The 12595-nt window shown below is 41.0% G+C and overlaps 1 protein-coding gene across 5 annotated transcripts in view; it reads left to right on the forward strand.

The window, feature by feature from the left end:
* The window catches only part of exoc6 (exocyst complex component 6), a gene marked incomplete at its 5' end in the record, with an annotated part of 73097 nt that overhangs the window by 17987 nt on the left and 42515 nt on the right, over positions 1 to 12595 (forward strand). For all 5 annotated transcript variants that reach the window (XM_080872612.1, XM_080872610.1, XM_080872611.1 and 2 more), the window contains 2 exons: positions 7793 to 7964; positions 12485 to 12532. In XM_080872612.1, coding sequence (XP_080728738.1) covers positions 7793 to 7964; positions 12485 to 12532 — 220 coding nt within the window. The remainder of the gene's footprint in view (positions 1 to 7792; positions 7965 to 12484; positions 12533 to 12595) is intronic.

Raw genomic sequence — 12595 nt, forward strand, 5'->3', positions numbered from 1 at the left:
ACTAGTCACCGATTATTTTTGCGATTAGTCGACTAATCAGATCCATCGGATGTAAAACATACAGCTTATTGCACCAGCAGCATCTGCTCTTATATAACTATCATTAGCTTACAGCTGGAAGTGTTTCAGGTGTGTGCCAACTAAAAATAAAGACAAGATGATAGTTTATTAAAGTTTTAATGAAATTTGGAGATCGTCTCGGTGGAGTTTGATGAACTCCGCCGTCTGCTCCTTGCTATCTAACATATAACAGGACGGTCACCTATTGAGCTGGTGGGTAACATATTTTGCAAATGTGTGATGTCTTGATAAACCGAGCAGATATTTGAAGTTTGCACAGCTACATTCTCGCCTGAAAATATATTAAAAGTTTATTTTGTGACCCAGAAAGAGTAATATTAAAACTAAGTAGCTGCCGCCATTGTTGGAAACTGGAATTGGCTGTGCCGTGCTATGAATTCTGGGATATGGTGGGCCATCTTCTTCCTGTTAAGAGGGAGTTTTTCCTTCCCACTGTCACCTTGCTCATATGGGGTCCATATGATTGTTGGGTTTTCTCTGTATGTATTATTGTAGGGTCTATCAATATAAAGCACCTTGAGGTGACTGCTGTTGTGATGTGGCGCTGTGTAAATTAAATTGACTTGAATCTTCTGTTTCAGTCTGTTATTATACACTTAAGTGCTACTACTTATTCCTGTGTTGTTCAGGATTTTGCAAAGCTTCAGACAACGGGTCGACTATTAAACTGGTTTAGGCGATTTTGATAGTCGATGTAATCGCGGCAGCCGTAAACTGTCACATGTCAGTTGGCTGATCTTTCTCCACTGTTCCATGGCAGATGGTGATATACAGTGGGGCAAAAAAGTATTTAGTCAGCCACCGATTGTGCAAGTTCCCCCACTTAAAATGATGACAGAGGTCAGTAATTTGCACCAGAGGTACACTTCAACTGTGAGAGACAGAATGTGAAAAAAAAATCCATGAATCCACATGGTAGGATTTGTAAAGAATTTATTCGTAAATCTGGGTGGAAAATAAGTATTTGGTCACCTCAAACAAGGAAAATCTCTGGCTCTCACAGACCTGTAACGTCTTCTGTAAGAAGCTTTTCTGTCCCCCACTCGTTACCTGTATGAATGGCACCTGTTTGAACTCATCATCTGTATAAAAGACACCTGTCCACAGCCTCAAACAGTCAGACTCCAAACTCCGCCATGGCCAAGACCAAAGAGCTTTCGAAGGACACCAGGAAAAGTATTGTAGACCTGCACCAGACTGGGAAGAGTGAATCTACAATAGGCAAGCAGCTTGGTGTGAAAAAATCAACTGTGGGAGCAATCATCAGAAAATGGAAGACATACAAGACCACTGATAATCTCCCTCCATCTGGGGCTCCACGCAAGATCTCATCCCGTGGGGTCAAAATGATCATGAGAACGGTGAGCAAAGATCCCAGAACCACACGGGGGGACCTGGTGAATGACCTGCAGAGAGCTGGGACCAAAGTAACAAAGGTCACCATCAGTAACACACTACAACGGCAGGGAATCAAATCCCGCAGTGCCAGACGTGTTCCGCTGCTGAAGCCAGTGCATGTCCAGGCCCGTCTGAAGTTTGCCAGAGAGCACATGGATGATACAGCAGAGGATTGGGAGAATGTCATGTGGTCAGATGAAACCAAAGTAGAACTTTTTGGTATAAACTCAACTCGTCGTGTTTGGAGGAAGAAGAATACTGAGTTGCATCCCAAGAACACCATACCTACTGTGAAGCATGGGGGTGGAAACATCATGCTATGGGGCTGTTTTTCTGCCAAGGGGACAGGACGACTGATCCGTGTTAAGGACAGAATGAATGGGGCCATGTATCGTGAGAATTTTGAGCCAAAACCTCCTGCCATCAGTGAGAACTTTGAAGATAAAACGAGGCTGGGTCTTCCAACATGACAATGATCCAAAACACACCGCCCGGGCAACAAAGGAGTGGCTCCGTAAGAAGCATTTGAAAGTCCTGGAGTGGCCTAACCAGTCTCCAGACCTCAACCCCATAGAAAATCTGTGGCGGGAGTTGAAAGTCCGTGTTGCTCGGCGACAGCCCCAAAACATCACTGCTCTCGAGAAGATCTGCATGGAGGAATGGGCCAAAATACCAGCTACTGTGTGTGCAAACCTGGTAAAGACCTATAGTAAACATTTGACCTCTGTTATTGCCAACAAAGGTTATGTTACAAAGTATTGAGTTGTATTTTTGTTATTGACCAAATACTTATTTTCCACCCTGATTTACCAATAAATTCTTTACAAATCCTACCATGTGGATTCATGGATTTTTTTTCACATTCTGTCTCTCACAGTTGAAGTGTACCTCTGGTGCAAATTACTGACCTCTGTCATCATTTGAAGTGGGGGAACTTGCACAATCGGTGGCTGACTAAATACTTTTTTGCCCCACTGTATTGTGGGGAGCAGCATATCTCAAAGGCACAAAGTTCCCACTCCTGTGTCACTGGCAAAATAATTCGTGTGTATTCCTCCACATAAATGAAATAAATAAATAAAATGAAGCAAACTGTTACTTGCATGAGTCTCATTATAGTGAGACAGCTGGATACAAACCCTACACGATCCCTTGGATTAAATTAGACTGAAAGTTGTTGATTAAAATTTCTAAATGGTTTTTTAAGAAACTGTAGCACTTAATATAGCAAAAAGCCATCAGACTGTTGTTATCCTGGCTCTGTGGAAAGCAGATAAACAGCTCAGGTCTTCATAAGAAAAGCACCTAAATGTGAATCTGTGACAGTTGCTGCAATTATCAAATTCAAATCCTTGGATGAAATGGATCAAGTTTCATTTAAAATGATGGATGTCTGTGTCCAGATCAGTATCTGACTGCAGTTTGCTTTTGCTGAAGATAATTTTCGTTGTTGCGTTGCTTTTTTTGGCACAGCTGCAGCTTTGCTTCATGGCCGATGTTGCAATGCCATAAATTTCAAGCTTAATTTAAATACATGTTTATCACACTTACAAATAAGCCCAGCGGAGACAAGTCACGGATGAAAGGCTAAATGCTGTTTTTTATCCATCAGAGATATTTGATTGATTTGCTGATGGGAAGTTTTTGACAGATGTTTAAATACTGTTACAGTTACTTCTCAAGGCAACGTAGACCCGGGTGAGGTGGCTTCAAAATAATATTGCATTATATCAAGGTGTTTTTGTGCAAGCAGTACTTTGAGCAGTAGGGTTTAAGGATCATTATTTAATTTTTACCACAACATGTACTAATATAATGTCCTGTCAGATAGCCTTGTTGGACTGGACTGGTTCTTTTATACCTAGAGCTGGGCGATAGAACGATAACGATATGTATCGCGATATAACTTTTTCTCGATAGAAAAATTCAACTATCGCGATAGACCTCGCCGCTCTTGTCCTTGTCCTAAAAAAAACAAAAAAACAAAACAAAACAAAAACAACAGCCAATCCAAATTAAGTAATGCAGAGCCGAACCAATCACAGCCGCAGCGTCACGTCGCGTGACTTGTTACTTACAGCACAAGTGCCAAGCCGCACATGTGTATTTGTTTGGGAAGCAGCCAGCCACCGTACTGCCCGGGTAATGGAGGAAATGAGTGTGCCGACTAGAAAAATCAACCGAGCGTGACCGAAGGTTACCGAAGAGAAAACAGATGATGGTTCCAACGCCGGAGAGATTGTCGAACGGAAGAGCCAAAGAAGTTCCGTAGTGTGAAGGTATTTCGGCTATTTCAAGTCTGACAAAAAACAGAGTAGCGCGCACTGTAAATTGTGCCGAAAGCAAGTCTGGAAATACAATAAACTGGTGCATGCGCTACGTCCACACGTACCCGGGTATTTTTGAAAACGCAGATTTTTCTATGCGTTTGCACCTTTCGTCCACACTTAAACGGCGTTTTTGGTCACTGAAAACGAAGATTTTTAAAAACTCCGTATTTGCATTTACGTGTGGACTAGAAAAACGGAGAAAACGCAGCGTCAAAGATGTGCGCATTTTGACGTCACACTGTGCGCCACGTTATTGTTTCGGTCTAATGAATTTCTATAATACTGTTAATTCTACTCTCTGCAGTGTTTAAATGCTTACATATACACACAGTTACTGTCCGTCCACACATACGACTCGGTTCTGCTTCTATGCCCCAGCTTTGTTTACTTTTTCCCACCGAGGCTTCTAGATTGGCCAACATTTCTGCACGGTTAGGAATCTAGCGCCACCTGCTGCTTTGGCATGTTCATAGCAGCGTTTTCCTTCATTTCTGCCTTTATGTGTGGACGGGATTATTTTTTTAAAACGAAAACGGAAAATCTCCGTTTTCAAAAATACCCGTGTACGTGTGGACGTAGCCTCAGTCTCTGACTGGAAGCGCTAATTCGTCATTCGGCTTTTGTCAGACTAAAGTAACTGTTAAAACTGTTTGAAAAGCTAAGCTATACAACAAGGAGAGATTGAGAATTTCCTTTTAGTTCTCAGTTTATTTGATATTGACAAAAGTTAGTCAGTTTTGTCTGTTCTTCTGTAAAACAAACTAAGATTTATTTTTAGAATTAATATTTTGTTTCTAAGTGGAATTGACAATTTAGTCTGTTTCGTTTGTTCTATTTTGAAACTTAAACGCTTTAGCGGCTGCCTTTTGTGTAGTTTGCAATATTTGCCTTTATCTATCTGAAAAAGTCTCATGTTCCTTAAGTACATCTACCCTGTTGAACTTATTATGGGAAATAAATATTTAAATAAAAACAAGCTGCTGATTATTTCACATTTTACTTGTGAGCAACGGCACATTTAAATCTTACAAATATAGTTATTTGGCTTATATCGTGATAGATATCGTTATCGCCTGAAATGAAAAAAACATATCGTGATATGAAAAAATCTTATATCGCCCAGCTCTATTTATACCTGAGCCCTCACAATGCTTTACGCACCTTTCCTTTCATACAGTCCCAATCAAAAGTTTAAGATCACTTAAGAAATGTCAAAAATCACATTTTGATCTTTTTGATTGAGCTTCAACATGCAACAAGAAGAAATGGGAGTGAGACAAAACACTTTTTGAGCATGCAGTTTACTGAAAACAGTGCTTACACTGAAACAGGCTGTTTTACAGCTGATCAAAAGCTTAGTACCACGTGCGCTGGCAAAGGTCGGCAGCCTATTAGCCTGGGACTAATAAAGGTTATCTTAACTAATCTTATCTTTACAAGGCCAAATCTGTGCAAAAATGTGGATTCAGTATACATATGTGCATAGAAGTATTTACCAGGGAAATTCAATTAAAAACAGGTTCAAAGTATTCCTTGTTTTTATTGGAAATATGGAAAAATCTAAAAGCTAAGAACTGTATGTGTCAAAGATAATAAACCCTACAACTGTGAGAAAATGTTTTTGGCAGAATGAGCTGGAGTAACTTCCTGTCACATTATTTAAGGCTTCCATGAGACTCTTCTCATCTTTGCCTCACTGCAGTTTGTTATCTACACAGATTCTTTCTCAGCACTTCATGGACTGGTGTTTGTCTTGGCGTGCAGTGTAAACTGTGGGAGCCTTTATACACAGGTGTGTGGTTTTCTAAACAATGGCAGTTCATGTCGCTGCAGGTTGACAGTAGTTTTGCAGAACAATTATTATTTGAGGTCTTGGTGATTCGCAATTCATGGAGTAATTCGGATTTCCACTCAGTATGTGTGTATACACCTCTCTGCATTTAATCTCTGTCTCTTCCACAGCATGTCTTTATCCTGTCTTCCTTCTCTCACCCCAAATGGTCACAGCAGATGGCCCCGCCCCTCCCTGAGCCTGGTTCTGCTGGAGGTTTCTTCCTGTTAAAAGGGAGTTTTTCCTTCCCACTGTCACCAAAGTGCTGCTCATAGGGGGTCATATGATTGTTGGGTTTTTCTCTGTATGTATTATTGTACGGTCTACCTTACAATATAAAGCACCTTGAGGTGACTGTTGTTGTGACTTGAGTGAGTCACTGGTAGGTTCACAACAATACTCATGCTATTCCTCTTCAGTGTCACTAGATGGCGTAGTAATTCCATTAAATGGAAGGTTATGCCAGTATTGTAGGCTGGGATGTAGCTGCTCGGCCATGAAACTCTCCACCAAGTGAAGTTTAGAGGTCTGTAGCGATCGACCTCTCTGCACTATGCACCTCCCTTTGTGATTTCACGTGGCCTACCACTTTGTGGCTGAGTTGCTGTCATTTCTATTTGCTTCCACTTCATTATAATACCTCTAACAGTTGACTGTGGAATATTTAGTGAGGAAATTTCACAGCTGTACTTGTTGCACATGTGGCATCCTGTCGACTTCACTGAGCTCCGGAGAGTGCCCCACATTTCTCTCACAAGTGTTTGTAGAAGCATTCTGCATGGCTATTATCACTCCTGGTTCAGGAAAGATCAGAAACATACAATACTTTGTAGTTGCCTTGTTATGTTCCTGATCTCTTCCTCGTAATTATTTTTACAAATGATGCAGTTGTGCTCATGCTAGATTTTCATACAAAGGCTGAAATAATTCAGTTTATTTGTCAAAATATGTCATAGAAAAGTATGTATGACATGTTTACATTCACCATGTACAGTAACAAAAACTGATCAGTGCAAGAAGCAATCAGGAAACGTTTATTTCATTAAAGGAAAGCTGACTGCCCGTTAAAACAAATGTGAAATATTCTGTATGTTCTGAAATGGAAAGTTCTACACCTGTTGCAGTATTGTTACTCCAGCTCTTTGTGCTTTCTTTGGATTGTTACCTTGAGCTCCCACTCTGTTGTATTTGGTCCCACTGTGTTTTAGTCTACCGATGAGAAGTAAATAAGAGAAGCCAGGTGCTAAAAAATAACCCTTAGACTCAAACGTTAGAACAGGCTTCTCCCCGCAGCACGCCATGTAATAAATACAAAGAAAACGGCGCCGTTACAACTTATGTCTAAAACTGTATCGTTTCATGCGTCGGTTAAAACACTCGACTCCAGCTACACGACGCCCAGCTGGAAACACTTCACACAAGTTGAGCTGCCCGAGATTCACAGACTTTACAGAAAATGTTACATTTTTGTGATTTATATCGTTATCGGACGATAGATGTCTTATATCGGGATATGAGATTCTGGACAGCATTTACAGGGAGGCTCCTAATGTTTCATGAAGGATGAAGGAATCTAATCTGTATCAGCTTTGATACAGTACTAACACTCTGCTTTAGGTGTCTCTTGGTACATCTGACTGATAAGATGGGAATTTAAATTCCAATAATATACAAATATATACTTCTAAGGATATAAATAAAAATGGAATAGCAGCAAATCAGTGCACCTATTTATGTAGATATGGTCAAGATGACCAGTGTGTAAAAATCCAACATTGTTTGTAATTTCAGCTCACGTTTGAACAAAAAGACAGAAGCTGAAAGATGAGCGGCTCTGTTGACCTGAGAAGGCTGTGCAGGTTTTATCATTTTATGTGAGTTTTGTCAGTGAACGAGTACAATTTTTCAATTAAAACCGTGAAAAGTTTGCATTTATTGGTTAGTGGAGAGAGACCGGGGTTTGAGCACATGCAGCACAGGGCCACTGATCAGACTCGCACCGCTGCGTTTCAGCCATGTGGTCGCCTGCTCACCCACTGAGCTAAACTGGCACACATAAGAAAGGGTTGTTTGTTTTTTCATTTTTCTGTTCATGTTTTATCCTCTTTCTTCTGCTGTTTGTTAAACTGTTACCCATCTACTCCTCTTTCAGGTCTATTTATGATGACCAACCCAATGCCCACAAGCGCTTCATGGAAAAGCTTGATGCCAGGATCAGGAATCATGACCGTGAGATTGAAAAGATGTGCAATTTTCACCACCAAGGGTTTGTGGATGCCATCACAGAGCTCCTCAAAGTCCGTGCTGATGCAGAAAAACTGATGGTAAGAGAGATTACATTAAACATAACTAGCGACACCTAGAGGTGATAGTAAGAGAGTTCGCTTTTATTATACATTGGCTTTTTAATTTAACAGTGGGTGTGTGAACTCCTGCATTGTGAAGAAGAGAAAATTACAGCAGGTTTTTTTGGGATTATTGGTAATCTGACAGTGCTCAATGATCTGAATCATAAACCTTCCTACTGGATTCAGTGAAGCTGTGATCACAAATGCCTCAGCACAGTCTGTGACTTCAGATCCAGGCTAACGTTCCCAGTTCTTTCTTGGATTTCATTTAGAAAATTCTGACCAACGTGATGGTTTGGTTCGGAGTTATTTATTGTCACATGCGAAAGTTGAGGCTCTGGTGTGAAATTTATGGTTTTCAGGGTTTTTATCGGTTCTATGATTATTTTTATCGTTTTTATCGTTAACTCGGTTTCTCTGGGTCTTTTCCTGTGTGTTATGAATAAATCTTTTTTTTTTTTTGGTACCAGTCCTGGTTTTATTTTGTTGTATTTATCTGCGACACCTTAAAGGCCGGCCTGTGGAAATATTGTCGGACATAAACTGGTCCGTGGCGCAAAAAGGTTGGAGAGCTCTGGTCTAATCAAGTTTTTCAATTTTAAAGTTTCGGTTTTGATAAACAGCCAGCTCTGGCCTAGCCCTTTTATGTTTTTGCTACCTGCAGGCTCATCCCACTGATAGTCAGACTTGAAAGGCACTATCTTGGACTGCAGCTGGGAACAGTAGTCCCTGTATTGCTTTATGTGTAAAAGCTGGGAGCTGCAGCACACTGCAAATAACATGCTGAGCTCACTGAGGCTGCAGTCCCAGGCAGGTAAGTTGAAGTCCGTCTTTGGGACGGCTTACCTCTAAACTTTCGTCTCACTCTTAGGTTTACCAGGTGTTTCTGGCCCAGGAGACCCAAGCTCTGTTCCAAAAGCCATCCTCCTTGTTGGCTGTAACTGTCAATGTCTCTATTTTTCACCTGTTTCTTTGCTGCCAAATATCACACACTGCATATAAGGAATGGCTGTAGATTGCTACATGTAGTAGGGGTGGAGGAAAAAATCGATACTATGTAGTATCGTGATATTTTGTTTGCTAATAATGTATCGATACAGCGACAGCAGAAATCGATATTTTGTTACAAAAAAGGTTTTGGTGCTCTGACTTCAGAGCATGTTGATCCTTTTTCTGAGCAAGAATCCTGACACTGTCCAAATGTGTTTAACTGTTTTTTGGCAGCAATAAACATGACAGTTTACTTATTTTAATTTAAGACATGTTTTATTTTAATTACGTTTAAAACTTTTTTATTTAATGTAAAATTATATTTTGTTTTAATATACTTTCAAATTCTTCAGTTGCTGAAGGGGCTCCATAGTTTTCATAAATTGCATAGTTCAGAATAGCTGTAGTTGTACCAGATGCATTCAGTTAAGTTGGACTAGACTGTAATACAAACCGTTCAGTTTGTCAACAATAAAACTGAAATGAGAGAAAGACTGAGTGTGAGACTTTGATATTAGATAAAATGAATATTGATAAAGTTTACCTTTATGTACAGAATCTGAATATCGCAAAATATTTTAAAAATTGCAATAATATCGTATCGTGGGATGTATGGTGATTCCCACTTCTAACATGTAGTGAGGTCACCTACTTTTTGTGGACTCTGCATTTAAGACTCAACATTAGACTTTTGGCCACATTAGTCATGTCATGGTATCATGTTAGTTTTGGAGCTAGTGAGCATATTTAGAGGTGGTGCTGTGCTCCGTTATCAGCTAAGGTTAGTGAGCTGCATTCCCAAACTGTATGGGTGCAAAGCACAGACACATATCTGCTAATTAATACAAAGTAACAGACTAAAATATCAGAATTTCACTTATCCACACCAAATCAACATCTTGGGCAGTCTTTACCATACAACAAGACAACAAAGCATACATATTTATATTTGTGTGTTGGTGTGTGTTTCAATTAATTATTCATATATTACTAAATAATACAACACAAAATTATACAGGGCGTTGTTGGGATGCTACTATGGAAGTAATCCCTGAAGATGGAGTTGCATAAAGAGGATGTGGGACCTATGGATACATCGAAACCCAAAATCTGGACTAACCGCAAAACAGCTAGTAGCTCAGTGTTTCAACATCCTTAAGAAGCAACTGCTAACACAACTAGAGATTTAGGAAGGACGGCACAAATGCTACGGCAAAGGGGAGCCAGGACATCAGGTCAGGGAGGAGATAGCATCTCTACACTCTCAGATTCCCTCCTAAGAAGTACAGTAAGTTGGACATACCTGAGGCCTTGGAAACTGCCAAGCAAAGACTCGCAGTATCTCATTGGCAGGGGAACAATATGAGAACAGCCCTACCAAAGCTGGAGTCAGAGCAATACTGGAGGATTATATGGGACAAGGATGCAACACACATATGGTTGGTGGAGCTAAGAGCAAACTCCAGTAACCTCCCTGAACAGGCCTCAGTTACCATCGCACTGTCAGACATCTAAGAAAGTCTCAAGTATGAAGAGTTGGACAGCATCAATTCCTGATATGAGTCATGTCAGGAAATTGGCTAAAGAAGCTAACTGCTCTCCATGAGTGTCGCACAAATGAACTAGCTACTAAAAGATTAGACACACCAAGGATGGCTAATTGAAGACTGGACAGTCGTGATCACCCAAGGATCTTCAGAAGGGACCCATCCAACTACCGGTCAATGACCTTCCTCAGACCCAAAACATGAAAGCTCCTATCAGTCATCATAGCAGCTAAGACAAACAGGCACATGGTTCAAAACATGAGCAGGACCCGGAAGGGAATAAGCAGAAACACTGAATGGGGCCAAACACCAGTCATTCAAGACTGACAAACTGAAGAACCTGAGCACTGCCTTGATTGATTATAAGAAAGCATACAACTCAGTGCATCACACATGGATCCTGGAATGCCTAGAACTTCATCAGCAATTCAATGGGGGCAACTTCAAGCCAGTTACACAATCAGCATGAAGTGCAGGATTATTCAAAGAGATGAACCCTCTCAGCCAGGACATCAACAAGACTACGAAATAGAGGAAATGCTAGCTATCTCCCACTCATCACATGGATGACATCAAGCTATATGCCAGGAGTGAATGAGGCATTCACTTGTTCATTCATATCACTAGGACCTACAGCAATGACTTTGAAATGTCATTCAGCTGAATGGGAAGAAAAAGATCCAGACAGTCAACACCTGCTGGTTGTCAGATACCTGGTGGGATAATCAAGTGGCCACAGGAATAGGAATAGACGGGCGATCGTGGCTCAAGAGTTGGGAGTTCGCCTTGTAATCGGAAGGTTGCCGGTTCGACCCCCGTCTCGGACAGTCTCGGTCGTTGTGTCCTTGGGCAAGACGCTTCACTCGTTGCCTACTGGTGGTGGTCAGAGGGCCCGGTGGCGCCAGTGTCCAGCAGCCTCGCCTCTGTCAGTGCGCCCCAGGGTGGCTGTGGCTACAATGTAGCTGCCATCACCAGTGTGTGAATGTGTGTGTGAATGGGTGAATGACTGAATGTGTAAAGCGCTAGAATTGAAAGGTTTGTCACTGAATCTGTGAGAAAGACCCTGTCACAAGCCATTAAACTCCGTGAAAGGCCCAGTGCACAGTCGATAGGCTCAGTTCTCCACGGCCTGGTTAATGGACATGGACAATGAGCTGATTACAAGGCTGAGCAGCTGTAGAAAGGGAAAAGAGAGGGCACGAAGAGATGAGCAGAATAGACATGCAACACCAAGTATGCCAGAACCAACACTGAAGTATTCATAAAATGCATATTGAATATATCACCAATTTTCTAGGTAAATGTATTTCTACAGGTGGTATTGGTGTTAGATTCTCACAGGATGTCAGTAAAAAGCCATCCAATCCACTCATGCAAAGAAATCAATCAACAGATGTCCATAAATGATGTGTAATAATGAGAAATGACACGAGGAGAAAGTATTAAAAACGCTTACTACAATTTGTTGAATACTTTGTACAAAAGCCTTTGTTGGTCAGAATGATTCTGCACAGTCTTAAAATCCTGAATGCTTCGTGGGCCCCTTCTATGAACTTTCATCTTCATCATCCTCGTAGATGACAGCAGATATTTATCAAGAATGTCTTGGTACATTTTTCCATTCATCCTTCCTGCAATTATTTGAAATGTCCCAGTGCCGTACACAGAAAAACAGTCCCACGCCATGATGTTCCCGCCTCCAACCTCACTGTTGGTATGGTGTTTTTGGGGTGAGGCTGTTTGACCTCCATACATGGTGTGTATTATGGCTATTATAGAGGTATGTATGCTCATCTTGAGGAAGGAAGCATGTCACCCAGTGTAGCTCCCCAGAGTTTGTGTACAGAGGAGCTCTTTTAAACATGATGGATTATGTGGAATTATAAAATCTTGTGGAAGATCAATGGTAAAATGATTTAAAGTTATGTAAATTATTAAACTTGTGTCTTTTTTCCAAAGGGTCAAGTGACAGACACTAATCGAAGACTACAAGATGCAGGCAGGGAGGTACGTCCATGCTGTTCCCCTGTGAAGAAATCTGCATGTACATTTACTGCAAAGAGAGTTCCC

Source organism: Rhamphochromis sp. 'chilingali', assembly GCF_963969265.1.
Source record: "Rhamphochromis sp. 'chilingali' genome assembly, chromosome: 22".
Lineage (NCBI taxonomy): Eukaryota > Metazoa > Chordata > Actinopteri > Cichliformes > Cichlidae > Rhamphochromis > Rhamphochromis sp. 'chilingali'.